Source organism: Apteryx mantelli, chromosome 13 (genome assembly GCF_036417845.1).
Source record: "Apteryx mantelli isolate bAptMan1 chromosome 13, bAptMan1.hap1, whole genome shotgun sequence".
NCBI classification, from domain to species: domain Eukaryota; kingdom Metazoa; phylum Chordata; class Aves; order Apterygiformes; family Apterygidae; genus Apteryx; species Apteryx mantelli.
The window spans coordinates 23,582,039-23,600,288 of NC_089990.1; the positions used below are offsets into that span (position 1 = coordinate 23,582,039).

Below are 18,250 nucleotides of genomic sequence, written 5' to 3' on the forward strand. Positions count from 1 at the left end.
AGAAGTGCATTCCACTTACCCAAAATAAATGATACACGTCACTTGATTATACATTTGACCAATAACATTTGTGATTATTTCTGCTAGGTCCAAATCTATAGGTATCCATAGGTATCTACATAATGCTGGTGGCTGTAGAAGGGTGGAGTCTTCTACCAAAGTCATATAGATCTAGGGTGGCAGTCCCAAATGGTAGAGTTGTGCTGTTAATAACATGATGGGTGATGTTTCTCCCCTCAGTCAGCAGTAAATCTGCACCCAGCATTGAGTTAGAAAAATAAAATGCTGCTGAAATCTCCTTTCTGCGCAAGGTGAACATTTTATACAAAACCAACAGTGGCTGGATGAGTAATCCTATGACTAGGTGCCAATCCTCCCTCCGCAATGTGAAAAAAAAACAAATATGGAGCATAAAGTGTATATTAGGACTGTTCCTGAGAAATGCTGAGCACCTTTTGCTCCCCAAAGCATCAAAGGGAACAGTAGATGCACAGCACTTCTGCTCATAATGCGTCTATCATCTTCTCCCGGCAGGACCTACCTTTGACAAGGAGCTGAGTGTGCTGTTCGAGCGTGTCGGTGGTGTTGTGCTGGTTTTGCGCTCTGCACTTGTAGAGGCCGCTGTGGTCCTTTGTGACGTTATTAATGACCAGTGTCAAAGAAATGGAATAGTTGTCAATTTTCTTGATCACTGAGTCCCTGAGAGCCACCTCTGAGGAGGGGTAATACCAGGCCAGGTTACTGTAGATGTACTTGGAGGCCCTGCAGGTCAGCTGAACATCGTTCCCCACAATAGTCGTAATCTTTGGGTCTGTTTGCAGACCAAAGGGCACATCTAGGAGGAAGCGAAAATATGTTTACCATTAAGGCACATCTGAGAATGACTTTGGCCGCCTGTTTTCAACTTGATGGTCAAATTTCAAAGAGTGGTCGTAATGGGGTGAGCCAAATTCTAATGAGAGCTGCATTTGCATGTGCAAACGGGCACTTGTACTTGTGAATTAGGTATCTGACTGTATCTTTCACGTCACAATACAGGCGTGGGGTAATTTTGCCCTGAGTATTCTAATCATTATAGTTTTGAGTAATTAATTGAAAGTTTATATATAGAATTAGTTAATGTACTAAAAGAGTTTAATCAAGAGAGACTGCTATCCAAGCAGACAAATGTGTGTTCATGAGATGTTCTCTCTCTATCTGCAATCAGTGCTTAAAAGTATAATTATATAAGAATAAAGAAACCTAGTCACGTTTCTCAGAAGTAACACTGTCTTTCTTTATCACTGAGCAATTTCCCAATACTTTCTTATTTCAGCTATGCTAATATTTGTTTTCATCAGATGTTCCTCATTGGTATATACTTGCTCACGGAATGGATTAACTGATCTGCTGATGTATAAATCCTTGAGGCCTTAATATTTAATAGAGAAATAATTGGAGGCATAAGTCCAATCTATCCACAAAAGAATCAGCAGTTCCTTGCTATATTTTTAGTAACTTTTCACTCCAGAAAAAACTCAGTTTTCCTGAAGTGCCAGACTGAATCCCTTTGAAGAAAAGCAAAAATATTTCTGAGTAAGAATCCCAGAAACTGGCCAACAGACATGTTCCTATCACTACTGCATTAGCCATCAGAGACCTGCAATTAAATTCTGTCTGAAACATATTCTTTTCCTATTTTTATTCTGTTAGTTTCAGTGATCTCCCCACCCAGCAGACTTGAATGAAAGTGCATTGATAACCAGAGTGACCTTGCGATTCTTCCTCTTGTCTGTTAGAACATGATTTTGAAGCAGCTGAAATGGAGAGTTATGAAGACTCCATTATAAATTTTACCTGAGACCCAGGCATAGGACCTGGATGGGACACTTTGGGAAGACTAGCTCTGGATTACCTTCTGAGTATGAGGCGTGTTTGCAATAAATCTGACAGATCGTTGCTTCAGTACCAAGCTATTAATAAGATGCTTTCTCAAACTGTGATGAAATGGATGGTACTTTGAGAAGGACAGAAGTTAAAGAGGAGCAAGTACGCATTGCACTTGCAGTCTGACAGATTCCACATGGGAGCTGGAATCTGGCCAAGGGCTTACACTGCAAACTCTTGCAAAAGTACTGTGGAAGCTATAGTTGAGGATTAATAGTGAGGCTGTTGAAATAACCAATCTGCCTTATAATACACCATATATTATATATAATACAGAGCCCTGGAGGAGCTTTCCAATATGATTAAAAGTCTTTCTCCTTCACAGGTCATCTGGAATAGAACCAATAAGCTTTGCTTCATGGTTTTTAAAGACTGGCACCAGAAATGTTTTACAAAAGATCCAAAAAGAGAAGAGACCCCTCAGGCCACTGCTGTGGAAATTATTTCTCTCTTCTTCCCTTTTTCATGGAATTTTGATTTAGTTTATGCAGCATTCTGTTAGCCTCAGTTTCTTTCTTTCTTGCTTACTGCTAGCTGCATGCTCCAGCTGACTTGTGTAATACTTCCATTCCTCAGGTCTGCTGTCCTGTGGTTCCAACATGTCAAGATGATGTTTTTCAAGAAGGGGGAAAAGTCTGAGGGCAACAGAACTTCTCTAAACAGGGGGAATTAAGGTCCAGTGAAAACTACAGTATGTGGCAGGGGCAGCAGCTCTCTTGAATCCTTCAAAATGTTTAAATGAAGTCCGGAATACAGCCCAGCCAAACATGACTGAAGAGTAACCTCTGCCTGATCTCTGGAAGTCCCTGTGTGCCATCTGCTAGAAGTTCAGAAGAGAAATAGGGGAAAAGTGCCCTCTTTACTTGCCCATTTCTTATATACTTTTCTAAGTATTTTCTATTAGCTCCTGCAAGAGATGTGGTACCAAGTTAGATGGATCCTTGGTCAGGCTCAGTCTTTAAGTAAGCTCAGTAGCCTGGGATGTGCAATTTCTATCCTTGGAGGTTTTCAAGATCGGACTATAGAAAGCCCAGGGTAATCTGCCCTTCACCTTGCAGCTGACCCTGCTTTGAGTAGGAGACTCCCCGAGGTCCCTTCCAGCCTGAACTCCCCTATGATCTGAATTGCTGGGTCTCAGGCAAAGTACAGAGGGATTCTAGCTGAAGTGGTGAGGCTGGAGCTTGGTCACGTTACCCAGAGTACAACACTGTGAAGCTCTGCAGAACATGCAAAGCAAGCTAAAGCTTGGCTGTACTGGTTTGCCCTTGCTTCTGCCTCTCGGGAAGCTGTTTCTCCAGAATTTATTCTCACATCTTGTAGCCCCATTTGTTTTGCAGGGTGAGTTTCCCGAATGGCTGTGGGGGAAATACTGCAGCTCTTGAACAAGGCTCCTGTATAAAGCACTGCCTGTTGCTGGCAGTGACAACATGGGCTGGAGCACCCAGAGATCTCTGACATTTTCGTGTACGTTCTCAGTGAATTTTATGTGTTAATTTGCAAGCTGAAATGTGAAGGTTGCTCGGTGTTTCAGCCTTGCTGCTGGACTTTACATGTGCAGGGTTTTTTCTACCAACTTAACATTCTGAGAGCAGAGGACTGGCTTGTTTTTCTTATCGTTCCTTCTACAGACATTTTTTATTTAGGATTTTGAATATTTTTAGCTGGGACTTGTGCTATTCTCTTCCATCTTGTTAGCCTTTCAAGAAGCTCTTTCTGCTCCAATAGAATATTCATTGATTTTCATTACAGTGGAAGGAAAGAGAAAAAAAAATCAGTCTCTCTTGCTCTCCTTTCTCTTTCCTCCTCCTACCTGGATTGTCTGGGGAGCAACTGCAGCTCTGAGAGTGTGTTATAAGTCAGTTCATCTCTTAGACTACTTTGCTTACACAATCTTGAACCTGAGCAGTGATTAACTTCCTCTCTCTGAACAGATACAGTGTTTTATAAGACTCCTAATAAGTCGGCTAAAAGAATGCACCGTGGGGCCTTTTCTCTTTTATCAGCAGTTACCAAACATTTGTCTTTCGTATTGTATTACTGTGTAGTAGCAGTGAATTTCACTCTAGACTGTGCGGGATTCCATGACAAAATAGGGAAATGAGCCATTGGGGGAAGGTAAAAAGTCAGCATAAATCAAAAGAAAGTCTGGTTCCATTTGTATTTACAAGGAATTAATTGGTTTTAATTTCCTGTGCTTTGCACAATAATCTGTATAATTCAAAACTTCTGCTCTTTCCCAAATTCCATCGCGGTGCCTGTCAGGGTGGGGGGGTCTCCCGGCAGGCATATGCATGTATGAAAAAGAGAGAGTGAGAAAAATACAGGGTGAGCCCTACAATCTGAAACAGCACAGAGCTTTTCATAAATCCTGTAAACATGTCAGGAATAAACAAATTGAGAGTGGCAAGCAGTTGTAGAAAAGCCCAGTTCATACATTGTTCCACTGTCTGATTGCAGATTCTTATCTGATGTCTGAAATACAATATTTTCTTTCTGGTAGAAATCTTTAACTCCATTTTTCTGAGTTGTTTTTGCAGTCAGATAAGAGTTGAAAAGGGGCGTTTGTTATTATTTGTTATTCTTATCATAATTCATTTGTATTCCAGGAACATTCAGAGGCTTCAAATGGGTGGGATCCCATTTTGTTGTATGGAGTACAATCATATAGTGCTAGGATTTGATTTACTGGGGACCTAGAGTAGTAGCATATAGTTGCCCTTCGCAAGGTGCAGACCAGAGATTAGAAGGTAAATAATCCTTGTTCATGGCAGAAACTACCGCCAGGAGATACCAGCTCAGCTTTTCGCTGCACCAGAAAGGTTGTGGGCTGCCTTGAGTGCTCTTTGGGCATAACTGGTGGTGGGCAATGACACGAGGCAGTTCTGAGCATCTGACAGGTTGCCCATATTGCTCCTGCCCGTGATAAAATAGTAATCTGAGTTAAATGGGAACATTGGTGTCAAAGCTGCAGTAGGCAGGATATCTAGGAGACGGCTTCTATTTCAGTAAGAAACTGTAAAAGGGATTTACACAGACAGACCAGAAATACTGGAATAAGATTTAGGCCAGGGCAGTAGGGATAACATCCCCACTGCATTAGTAGGGGAGTTTCTGTTGCCTTGAGCAGCTTTAGGAGAGCTTCAGAGGGCCATTGACAGTCAGGACATCTGCAGAAAGAGCTTAGAGAGGCTTTAGCTCTGTCACTTAATGATAAGATTTCTCATCTCACTGGACCCCTTATATGGTTTGGTTTCAGAATGATCTCCAAACCCTGGTGACCCTTCAGTGAAATGCATTCTGCTGGCAAAGAAATGCTTTAAAAATAGATATCAGTGCTATTTCTAGTGTCTGTGGGAGTTTATGAGGGGGCTCTGCAATGGAAGAACAAAATGGCTGTTTTCATTATTCCATTGGGGTAAATATATTTTTCTGAAGTGAATGCGGTGGTGATGAAAACACCATACTGAAGAGAGATGTTTCCTCACAGAGCAGGTGCAGCCTGGACAACACCTGCTCAAGCTCTGTAGCTCTCTACAGTGTCCTAGCAAAACATTTTAACCTTGACCCAGTGGGGCAGGCTTTTAGGGGAAGAAGGGAGTTTTGCCTCTGTAGCACCTCAAGACTTCTTAGCAGGGACATGGAGGTTAATTAACCTCAAGCCTGCCAAAAAATTTGAAAGTGACTCAAGACCCATCATATTGTTGGTCAGTAGGAGATAATTGGAGATCAAGATTTCCAAGTCAGCAAATTGCTGAATTAACTGTGGAGTCCCACAAGCAGTAGCTGATTTGCAGAAAACAGAGTGTAGCTGACTGTGAAGTGCCAGGAACTTTTGCTAGATGTGGTCCTAAAGGCCCACACATTGCTTGTGTGCTCTCAAACCTTAACCCAGCCTTTGCTGTCAGCTTTCACATTCAGTGCACATAAAATTAATCAGCCTGGCAGTTGTAAAATGATTTTCTTCTCACCTACTACTCGCCAAGAAGTCCCCAAACTGTCAGTTTTGTAGCAGTGGCTATATCAGAAAGACTAAAAACTTGAATTTTGAGGCAGGATCTCTGACAGCGTGCTGTTACAGGATAGTCTATTGCCTCTGCCCAACACACGTTCCCTCTATTCATGTGCAGGAAACCTTTTACTATCTTGGCAAATCTGGCCCACCCAGCCTGCTTATGGCCTTATGCTTTCGGACTCCCCCATTTGGTATCTGACAAACTGTCCCAAAGTGTTCCTCCAACACTGACGGTAGATGGCAACTGCTGCTGAGAGTAACCTGGCAGTCACTTGGCATCCTCCAAGTGCAACCGCTAGAAGACAGTGCTGTTTTTCCTTCTGCGAGGCAGACCTTTAGCAGCAGCTCTTTTGGCACACAGGCCACTTGTTGGAGTAACATGTATTACTCAGCAGAGACCATCACATAAAGAAGCAAAGGAGGAGGTCACTGTGGTGCTTGCTTTTTTTACCACTGCAACATGACCCATTTTAGGACTGGGATTCCGCATTTAGAAAGATTTCATTTCTTCATAATCCATGAACATCACTATTTTTAAACATACAATTTATAAAAGTCAGTCATACTCAGTCAGCATCTACTTTTCCCCAGAATGGCACAGTCCCACACTCTTCTCTTCAAGGGCAAGAATATATCTTGTCTTGCCAAGCCCAATTCACCTTCTGGTCTGCTGGAGGTAGAAAAGGAACATTTCTACCATAACCACTGTCAGTAATTTCCTCCAGTGATTCATTTCTTTTATAATTAAAAAGGCATGATTAAAACATTTGTGTCTGAAAACATTACCAGGTTGGTCTTAAAATAAAAAATATGAGATATTAGCTCATCGGGGGGGGGGGGGGGGAACCTACATATTTTATGCCATTTCCACTGAGAAGTATTTTTCTGTAAAACAGTCTTTCTCTGAAAGGCATAAAATGAAAACGTATTTCTGAGGTGCATAGATTGTCCTAACCCTTTGACACTGACCTTATTCTAGCTGCAGATTAGTTGCCGCAACATTGGTTTTAGTCACTAAGTATTACAAAGTACTGTGAATAGCTTGGGAACATACTGCTTTGAGAAACCCATCCAAACATAATATCTGGCAGAGTTCAAAGCAGAAACAAGCCCTTGTGAAGACTCACTTGGAAGTGGTGAAGTGTAAAATTAATAGCTGATCTTCAGCCTGCCTTGGTCATCTTGGGGACCTCTTATGTCTGTGCCGTATCCCTCAAAAGTGCACCATGACGGGCTTTATCCTAGATAAGCTGAGTTAGGATTGGGAGAAAATCTTCTGGAGGCTTAAAAACCTCTTCTGTCTCCATATGGCATTGCAGTAGTGCAAAGAAGCTGTAATCGGAGGTGAAATCTTTCCTCCATATGGCACCAGCTTCATTATCATTGGATGACATTTTTCCTATTAGCACTTCTGTGTAATAAGAATGGCAACAAGGTTTAGTGAGCACATTTTTGCTTCGCTCAATTTGAAATGTGCTGAAATGCTTTAGAGCAATGGAGTCAAACAACACAGGATGCAAGAGAGTCAGGGGAGAGCACAGCACTGTCAATAGTGAGCTTCACCCTCAGAGCTTGTTTCGTGGGGAAGAAACTACGTGGTGAGAATTGGACATTTACCTTCCAGGACAGTCCTGCACTCTTTGTTCTGCAAAGTGTTATTTTGATGCAAATTCTACCAGCCAACATCCACTCATCCAGAAAGTGAGCACAGAAGTGATTCAGTTTAGTCTAGTTAAACATTTGAACAACACTGTCCCTGGACTCCTCTCTTTTTTAAACTCCCATCTCTCCTAAAAGCAGCATATAGGTCCTGATCTCACTACTAAGGAATTTCTGTGTTAAAAGGTTAAGCAGATATTTGTTTGGATTTGTGTTCTTTGGAGAAATAGCATGTCCACCTCCTCCCTCCCTAAAGGGCACTGGAAAGGCTAATGGCTCAGGCAGAGATCCAATGTCACAACAACTCCCGGTGATATCAGCAGCCCTGGATTAGGTCTGAATATTGTCCTTGCTCACCTTCGCTATGTCCACTGGCTTAATCAGGAATCGACCATTGTCCTGAGTCAGGGAGAAGCTTGAGGTCTTGGAAGATTACAAAGGACTTAGTTTTTGCTAGAGGTTTCATGAGGACAGTGCTCAAATGTCATGAGTGTTGCTTTAAGACGTAGGCAGCTAGGCTCAGGGCCTATATCTGCGGTTTGAAAAGGGCAAAATAGGCATCAGGTCTGATGCTGGACATGCCAGACTCAGTTGGGCATGGACACAGGACCCGGCCTTGCATGGGGTGAAGAGCCCAAACTCTGTGTGATTTGGAGTTTTCTGCAAACGCAGCGTCCAGGGATTCCCAAAGATTTTAACGAGTACTCACCAGCCATATAAAACTTTAAGGTAAATCAGATCATCAGCAGCAGCAACTAGATTTTGTGTAGTGTCTCTCATGTTATTTACCTGAAACGTAGAACTCAATGCTCCTCTCTTCTGTGTCGATCTTGTTGGAAGCCACACAGTAATAGATTCCTGATGCACTGCTGTTTTCCATAGTTAGCGTGCTCACAATCTGCCAAGTGAAGAGACAAAATAGAAAGGGCTTTCAATATAGTGTGGGCTTAGCAGAGAGGCTTGAGAGTAGTGGATAAATATATATTTTATGGCAGGAAAACTGCCAAGGAACTTCTAGTAGTGAGTGAAGTTCACAGACGAGTGCTTCTACCAGTTTTTTGGTCTCTCAGCTCACATCACCTCAGCTCAGATAATTTTCTTCCTTCCTTATTCCTAAAACCCTCCCCTTCTTCTTTTCTTCCTATCTCCCCTGTGAAAAAGAGGGCTCCCCTTTGCCGCACTGCCACAGTCTAAATGTGACAACATCAGCAAAGAGCCAAAGTGAAGGACCCCAAAGATTCATCCAAGACACTGGAAAGACATCCAAGACACTAGCCCCACGTCCGCAAATTTTAATTTCTGATATAAATGCTTTTCATAGGTGACAGGACACCTACATTTGCATGGGGAACAGGTCATTCTGGTGGATGTGATATAAGGAATATTTCAGGGATTTGCTTTGCAGTGATATATCCCCAGAGAAGGGAGGGATGTGGCCCCTTTGGGCCTCAGATTACTTTTACATATTGTCCTTGGGAGACCCTTGATTCAATAACCCTTCCTCTGAGCCTCACCACAATTTGTGCAGTGCAGAAGGCAACCCCAGAGAAGCTGCCTGTGTGTGTGACACTTGGCAAATGCAGAAAGAAAGGGAGGTTCGTGACCTGCGGGAGAAAGAAGGACCCCTTGTCCTGAGCTCCACCGCACAGAAGAAGGGAGCAGTTCAGTTACTGATGAGGGCTAAATTCAAACGTGTCCTTAACAACTTGTTTTTCTTAAACAAACTAATGTCCTGCCTTGCTATAGGTCCTTCTTAATGGGCAGCCAGCCTGACGGCACTGTCCTAGCCTGTGTCGATGCACTGTCACAAGCTCGGGGAGGAATATCCACAGGTCATGGCTTTAATTGTTTCTGGTACTTCCTTCGTGATGCTAGCAAGAAAGCAGGGACTAAGCCACCAAACCAGAGATGGTCTTGCAGGATTACCTTGCTTTCCCTGCAGCCGTTCACCTGAGGAACTCAGAGCCCTCACATTTGGAACAAATACCGTTTTCTTTGCAGTCCTTTCTAAGGGCTTTAAGAATCGAAACTTATAACACCCCCTGGCCCTTTGCCCTTATCTCCCCAGACCGCTTTGATGTGCAGGAAAGCATCTCTGGATTTTTTTTTTTTTATATATCCTAAACTAAATTCACACAAAGCATTCCTTTTCTCTTCATAAAGCTACAACATGAATGTGTCTCTAGCTGTGTGGGATGTATTTTCAGAGAGTTATTTAAGATTTTCTGAGCTTTGGCACCTTAAATCCTGTAGGGAAATGAGTTTCAAAGGTTTTGATCCCAAGTGCATTTTACATTCTAATGGGGAACATTTTCCTTTTCACCTCAGCAGAATAACAGATAAATGGCAAAGGAAAAGTACCTACCTCTCATGGGTACCCAACACACAGAAATTAACCATTAACAGGGACAAATCAAATTAAGGGGTGAAAAGAGGAGACCAGTAAACCCAGCTCCCTCTGGTGTCCACCAGAGAAAGAGCTGTGCAGTCCTCATGCTTATTTATGATGTGAAAATAGCTCTACCTTGGCTATAAAATCACCCAGGGAAGCAGTCTGCTCCTGCTCCTCTTTCTGTTCCCATAGCACTGGTTCCCACGCTGCTGGTTCCTAACAAGTCCATGTTCACAGTGCTACCCCTGACTTTAAGCATTAGGCACTTCCATTTGAATCACTGAAATAGGACCAAGATTTTTCTTCTCGTGATCACTGAATCTTACAATTTCATATTTAGGAATAGAAAAGGCCAATATAGATGTACGTGCTGCAGCTGATTCACCCGGGACAGAGGGGGATACATCTGGACAGCTATTTAACAGTTCTTAATCTTGCTAAGTGACAGTTCTAGATGGGAAATTAAGGACAATGTTGTAGACCCGGTCAGAATGGTAGAGGGGAAATGTAAATATCCATTTTGGGGCATGGCCAGAGTGTTAGGGGTGACACTGTGACTCTTATAAAAACTGATGTAATGCCTCAATGTGCACTTGGTGGCCCAGAGGTAAATGCACACATACAATCACGCACATGCAGGCACTGACACCCTTAACTATGTAACTCAAGAAAAGTCTGGCACGGTAGTGGGGAAAAAAAGAGCAAATGGCTATACTGAGACCTCCTTCTGGCTAATCTCAAATGTGTCTAGATGTGAAGGTGAAAAAGATGTTGAAAGGATGGAGGAAACAAGCTTGATCTGGGGGCAATTTCTTGAGAAAATTTCACTGAGGAAAAGAGAGGAAGCAATTTTCTTGTTTGTGTGCTTAAAATCACTGTTATGCACCTGGATACCAGTTTGATACACACCTGAACTCACGAGAGAACTCAGTTTCCTGTCTTGTCTCAGAAAGTCCTCCCAAAGTCCTCTAAAATGTGACTTTCAAACCAGCAGCATCCAGTGCAGAAATGTATGTGATTTCAGTGATGGAAATAAAGGATTGGGAGTGATTTTCTTTTAATAAGATGAATCCCTTGAAGCCATTATGCAGCAGCCTTTTACTCTAGCTGTGTGCTCCCGGGTAAATCCCTGAGATTGGGAGTCCAATTATCTTTGCAGTATCTTACATAAAGTCCTCAGCTGCCAGACTAACCTAATCCTGGTTTAGTCTTCAGTAGACCAATGCTTTGGAACACACACATGATATACCAAAGGGTGTTAACACCCTTCCTCCCCTCCATAAAACCTCCATAATCTTCCTCCCCTCCATAAAACCATGTAGTTTTGTCTTTCACCAAAAAGAACCCAAAGGAAACGTTTAGGCAGCCAGCTGTGGTATCAGCACCTGCTTTTACCTGGACAAATCACTCAAGCAGATCCCATTGAAAAGTTACCTCTATTAAAACAGATTATAAAAAAAAAGAAGAAATACCCATGGTATTCTCAATGCAGATGTTTTGGTGGATATTCATCACCTGTTCATACAGCCAACCCAAGCTGAACAAATATTACCTCCATGAAATTTGTCTGAACTTGGTCATAGCTGCAGGTAGGGAAAAGAGAGTTGTTTTTCTAAATCCCATCCTTATAATTTCAATGCATACATTTCAAGAAAAGTATGCAAGAAGAAGCTGAATGTGAAAACGATATGAATTCGAGCAACCAAACATAGGAATTTTTTCCCTTTATTAAATTGAAAGCTGTTATCAGAATTCTCTTTCAATAGAACGGCATAGTCGCAGCATTTGGGGACCTTTACTGTAGAGTAGAAAAAAATTATTGAAGCATATTCTGAGGGGATAATTTACTTTCTGTGCTTTGTGCATGCAACCGCCATAGCATTTTCTATTCCTGGAAACTGAGCCAGGATAGAAAAGTTTATCCAGGCTCATACAATCGTAGAACGACTTTAACTGAACGGGATCTCTGTAGGTCTCCTGCCCAACCTCTTACTCAAAGCAGGGCTGACTTCAAAGCTGTATTTCATCCCTTCTACTCAGAAAACTGTTCCCAGACAGAACACAATGCTTTCTGCTAAGCCTAAACAAAGATGCTAATGCAAAATCTGCAATTACCTTGAAACATTGTATCACTTCAGCAAAATTACTGTTCAGGAACTACTGACGGCCTGGAATTTTGCACTTTTTTATTTGACCTTCCACCCAATATCCCAGTCAAGAGCAGTTCAAACTAAATGACACATTAACCCTTGACAGTGTTCTCCAGCCACAAGTTGTAGCACAAACTTTGTGGCTCTTCAGTCCTTTGCTTCTGTGCAGACAGTGCTGAAACCAATGATAATTAATAACAGATTATTGGCATGCAATGTCTAGACATCTTCCTAGTGGGAGCTGGCCTGAGATCCTGCAAGCTCACTGCATGCCAAGCACCAAATACCCTTTGGTTGATAACCAGTTCTGATTGCCTGTGTTGAATTTGGAGGTGAAGGGCTCCATTTCCTATGCTTAACCTGAAGGCCACCCAATACTGCCAGCCTGAGGAAGGGATTACTAGCTAATAAATAATTATTACAAAAGAATAAATGAAGTTTAAAATTCAATAAGAAAAGAAAACGACCAATTTCTGAAGAACAGCTATAGCAAGTAAATAGACATTGCTGCTGGGAAAAGCCATAATGGAACAGTTCAATAAAGTCCATATGTCTTGCACTGAAATGTTTCTAACTGATAAAACAAGCTGTTTTAGAAGCAGCCAAATAACATTCCACAGCCATATACCATGAGTGTTTTTAGACATCTCATGGTAAGGACAGAGCAGCAAGGCCTTTTTTCAAGCTGGAGCCAGCATGAATTAATATATCTTATTATTCCCTGCTTTCTCTTTCCTTTCTAATCCCACCCTCCAATGGCTTTAGTTAACAATTCTTCTCTCTTTCACTTCGTTAGCTGCATGTGGGCGAGGATGAGGAGTAGAAAAAGTGGGTGGAAAACTTCTCAGCTATCTAACTCTGGCAGAGCTGGGGTGGAGGTGGCTAGAGAGAGATGAAATTAATAGGAACTTCACCAGAGACCCCGCAAAGAAAATATTCAGCTAGCTTCCAATCCATCTATTTGAATGGCACAGAATAACACTTATTTTTATAGCCTGACAATTCCTATCTATGATCTTAGTTCATCCATTTAAAGCATGCTAAAGGATGGACTGAGGACAAGGGATAAGAGAAGAAATCTGAGCTGACTGGGAACTTCTGGGGTTTGCTCTCATTTCTGGCAGTGACTTTTTATACCTCAGTTTTTCTCCCTGTAAAATGAGGATAATCATTACCTTCCTCACAGAAGTATAGCAGAGCTGATGGTCATACTGTGTGATCATCCCCTTAGGAAAGGTGCTGAATGGAGCAGAAAATTGCAGAAAACTGGAGGTCTGAAGGGCCTCTGGAGGGATTGATGCACATTTCTCATGGGGGTGGACTGATCACTGGCCCTAGGGCAGACAGGTAGGTGTTGACTGTTCATGAGCAACGACCACCCCCATGCTTCTTCCTCACACCCACTGATTACAGCTAATAAATTAAAGTGGGCAGGAGAGACAGGGGGCTCTTTCTTACGTCCTTGCTGCTAGCCAGGCTCTCTCAAGAAGACTTGCCAAGGACAATGCAGCCCATGTGTCCCTGTGCTTGGGAAGAGCCTGAAACATCTGGGCTTGTCTCCCAGAAAGTGAGTGCCTTGTCCAAAAAACCAGCTACATGACAGTTCACCTTCCCCTGCCAGAGACCAGTGTGCCAAGGTTTGTGGGAGCTCTCTGAAACAGGCACCCACACAAGGAGACAGATTTAAACAGCCCTACTGAGTTGTTCACGTGCTTCTTACTGAACCCATCCCACCATGATGTGTAGTCCCTTAGTTCCTCCAGGACATTTAAACCTGGCATTTTCAGGTGGGCTTTCTTGACTGCTTATGAATTTCACAGGCTAAATAAATGCATGAGTTTCATTACAAAAACATGTCCAATCATCCATGTGGCAGGGCCATCTCTCTCATATACACATGTGAGAGAGAAAAGAGAGATGAAAAGAAACTCCCAAGAAGGACTGAATTATGTATGGATCTTGCTGTTCTTTTCTACTAAGACCTGTTCTTCCAAGCTCAGATCAGTATGTTCAGTTTACTAAGAGGAAGAAACTAAAATAGCAACTTAGCTCCTTGCAACCTGAAGAGGAAATTCAGGCAATTCATGCAATCAAAGGTGTTTCACCTGGTATTAAAAAGCAGTTTTCAGAGGTAGCTACATAGTGGTTTAAATCACAAAGTGAAAACTTCAGCATTGACTCAAAACCACAGGGAAAAATTAAGCCGGCACAATGTAATTGCCTCAACCAGTATTTGACCAAGACTTCTTTGAGCTTATAACGTTAATGATATGACGTTATAATGTTAATGACAGCCACATGCTTTTCCTTAGGAATGAAACTCAGTCTGTGGGAAGACAGGAAGGGGTGAAATTCACCTCCCTATCTGTGGAATAATAATGGAATAATCATTATCATTATGACAAAGATGACAAGAGACCTCAATTTTACATGCCACTTCTGTCAAACAGACATCACAAGATCTCAGTGTGAGACAGCATCACTGGTCTGATGGAAAAATCCTTGCTTGCTGCCTCTGTGAGCTTGCTTTTAAGCAGAATTCTGGATCTGGGAATTTCTGTTCCTGTGTTCTTAGCAGCTCTAAAAAGTTAATGCATTTTTTAAAAATGTCACTGAAGAACATTTATTGCTACAAGTCTTTGAGAGTGAACTGCAGGGACACTGAGAAACCTGATGAAATCTTTGAGACTAGGTAAATTCCACCTTCTGCTCTGAGACTCCAGCTATCATCGGACAGGCTCAAATCACACAGGAAAAATAACCAATCTTGGCTAATCCCAGCTTCATAACACAGTCAATAAAAGCCACGCTAGCTCAGACTCCAACATCTTTATTATTTCATCTGGCTGGTCAATGCAGATGAATTACTTGCTAGGACATGGTGGGAATGGATTGGGCTGTTTCCTGTCTATTTCATTTCTGGTGGGAATAACGACTGATAAAAAACAAGGAAAAGTCTGAAGGCTATGAGATTTCATCGGTGTCTTTTTTCAATTATATTCTATTATCTAAAGACTCTGCTTAACTCAACACAGATAGCCTTGAACTTCTGAAGGGGGGAAGGAGAGGAATTGTCTGCTAATGTAAACAGGGAGACAAAGTGCTGAAATCTGAGATTCAAAAAATCTAGTTTTATTAATTTGAATAAATCTTGTTCAGGACATAAAAATTATTAGGAAACACCTCAGAATGTGTTTGCAACCAGTGGATCAAGAGGAGATGAAAATAATGAATGTACTATAAATTATACAATTATGCAACTTGTGTTTTAAGGAACTTTAATAATGAAATACATGGAAGCTTCAGTTAAAGGGGTGTGGGCTGAGCTTTTGAACATGTCTAAAAAAAGAACATTTCAGGATGCCTGGAGTCTAGAGAAAGGGCAGAGAGCAGAGACGGCTGCTGCAGGGCTGAGCAAAGAGCAGCCACAGGGGAACTCAAGGTGCGAGCAGCGGCAAAGCTCTTGGAGAAAGAGAGGAGTCATCTTTAGGTGAACGCATCTGGTTGAGGTTTCTCATGGCCCCCATTTCTGTCGAGCATCTCCCCCGGCAATGCCTCCCTTGTGCCAGCACTCCCGTCCACCACACTTCACAGGCAGGAAACAGGCATGTGGCTGATGCCTACACTGACCTGCGGGTATGTGCTGTGGGGTCCCCCATGGGAGTGGAGCCTCCTCTGATAGCTGCACCTGGCTTTTCTTTCCAGGGAAAATAAGGGATAGAGGAATGCTGCAAAGTCCCTAATCATGCACCAACATGGAGGCAGGATGCGTTTGGAGTGCCCCACTGGATCCAGGAGCTCCAAGGCACTCCTAAACACCACATTCACAGAGACTGCAGACAAATCCCATCTCTTAACTCCACGAACAGACTAAAATTTCACCCACTTGTATATTTGCCTCAGCAAAGTTGGTGAGAAAAGAAATGGGAGGGGCATACGTATGCATAAAACAACAAAAAATGTTGTTTTTAATGCTCTTCTGTTGTAGAAGTGTTTTTCTGTTGTAGAAGCATCTCACTATCCCAGCCTGAGGGACAATTCAGCAGCCAAAGACTATCGAAATGGAATTTTTTTGAGCCACAGCAATTGTGAAACCCTTCTCTTTCATATGGGGACTAATGTAACTTTAAAACTGATCATCAGACATAAATTAAGCTCTTGGACACATGATCATATATATAGACAGACTCTATATATGGAGAGAAACAATAGTTATGAAAGACACAAAACTCTTTTCAGTCCACGAAGCAACCAGAAAGTCTTAGAAAAGAACCTTTGTGAGTACAAGTCACTGGTGTCCATTTTTTACAAGTAGTTGAAGCTTTGTAGGTGGTTGCTTTTTACCTAAGATCTAAAATTCTGAGAGAATCTGTTAAAGACAGAGCTTATGGGACACTATGCTATCTAAATGAATCCAATTTATAAATATCTTCCAGCAAGGGGAAAACTCAGGAATGGAAAGCGAACAGTGATTTTCTCCTTCCCAGCCCAACCTCCATGTTTTCAGAGCTCTGTTTTAGATTATGTTTAGAGCTGGAAAGTCTCCATGAGAAAGAGCAGATGGCTAAGGCACTGATCCTTCCAGATGCTGATTTAGTCTGGACCTGATCCAGAAAAGCACTTTAACTTTGTGCTTAACTTTAAGCATGCGAGTAGCCCAAGAATTTTATCATGTGCTTAAAGTACGCCAGGATACAGACTGCAACATTCAGCACCTTGCAGGTTTAGGAACTTAACTATCTGAGGCATCCACCTGGAAACGTGTAACCGCAGAACTGCTTTTAGAGCCACAAACCTCTGCAAGTCCAACAGGGGTAAAACAACTGTCTGAGCCAGACTGCGGCATCTTCTGCAAGGCATAGCCAGAAGTCTGTGAATCTAGAGCAGAACAGCTGCAGCGATTTCTCAAGGATTCGCATGGATGTGTGTTAACAGTATCAGTCAGTATCACCACAGGTACCCAGGAGGCTTTTTAACAGATAATTCCTGGCTGGGATCTTTGCAGTTCACGCAGGAAGCCTGCTCCCAACACTATCTGTTTGGACAGGGAAGCAGGCAGGGAAATGTAGAAGGAAGGAGGTCCTCCCACCTTCCCCTGCTTGGTAACATGGTTGGCACCCCAAATGGATAAGGAAATATCTCCAACTCCAGCCAAAACAGGCAGGTACTGCAGGCACCCAAAACACTCCGAAAATCAGGCCAACTACCTCTGGCCATGGTAGGCCCCCTTAAATAACACAGCTGTTTAACTCCTACTACTGGGAGAGTAGGCAGGGTCTTGTGGGTCTCTTTGGGCAGTACAAAGCGCTCTCTAAGTGCTAAGCAATTTGATGAACGTAGAGTCCTTATCAGTTGTGTGTGCTTCACAAGACCCCTCTTGCACTGAACCAGTCTTACACTTTCTCAAGACTGAGTGAGACAGAGAAGTTTTTGACCCAAAAGTCTTTGGAGGGCTTTAAACAGGGTAAGTGACATCATTGCCAGAATCCCGGCATTTATAAACAGTGGAGATCTGAAAATGATCCCAGGGCTGTGGAATTTAAAGCATGCTAAGAACCAGCAGCAGCTTGGGAACCGCGGGGAGAGCTGTCTGTGAGAGCGCAGCGTCCCGTCCGTAAAACCCACTGCTATTCCATGACATCAGTGCTCAGACTTCCACCAGACACATACCTTTCTTTTATCCCCATGCTTCATGGTTATGTTTTCAATGCTCCTGATCTTGTTGCCTATATACATGTTCTCCTCAACCACGATTCTTTGCCCACGGGGGTTGCATCTGGAGGTGCAAAAGCAAAGGTGGTGTTCAAAACCTGACTCATTGTGGATAACCCAAGGAACCATTATTAAAGGTGTCATTCTTAAGCAATAGTCTTAGGTCTTAAAAACTCCTAAAAAGCTTTTGCTGATAGAGATTGTTACCTTCTGGTGCAACTGCGATATTCCTTCACAACATTTCAAAGCATTTCATTTAGGACCCACCTCGACAGGACAAAGGTCACAATTTGACCAGCAAGAACACATCCCAAACTTTCTAAAGACTGAAAATAGAAAATCCTGGACACCTAAATCAATTCATGTGAGTTTAATCTGGCTAATAGGAGTAACACCCCA

The 18,250-nt window shown here is 42.5% G+C and overlaps 1 protein-coding gene and 1 long non-coding RNA gene across 3 annotated transcripts in view; one reads left to right on the forward strand and one right to left on the reverse strand.

Moving 5' to 3' along the window:
• LOC106489851 (uncharacterized) overlaps window positions 1–18,250 on the forward strand; it is a 310,540-nt gene that overhangs the window by 149,590 nt on the left and 142,700 nt on the right. The gene's annotated exons all lie outside the window — the stretch shown is intronic.
• The window catches only part of LOC106489849 (vascular endothelial growth factor receptor kdr-like), a 147,194-nt gene that overhangs the window by 45,108 nt on the left and 83,836 nt on the right, over window positions 1–18,250 (reverse strand). For both annotated transcript variants that reach the window (XM_067304380.1, XM_067304381.1), the window contains exons 11-13: window positions 17,810–17,915; window positions 8,387–8,495; window positions 542–835 (exon numbers count right to left, since the gene is read on the reverse strand). In XM_067304380.1, the coding sequence (XP_067160481.1) occupies window positions 542–835; window positions 8,387–8,495; window positions 17,810–17,915 (509 nt within the window). The remainder of the gene's footprint in view (window positions 1–541; window positions 836–8,386; window positions 8,496–17,809; window positions 17,916–18,250) is intronic.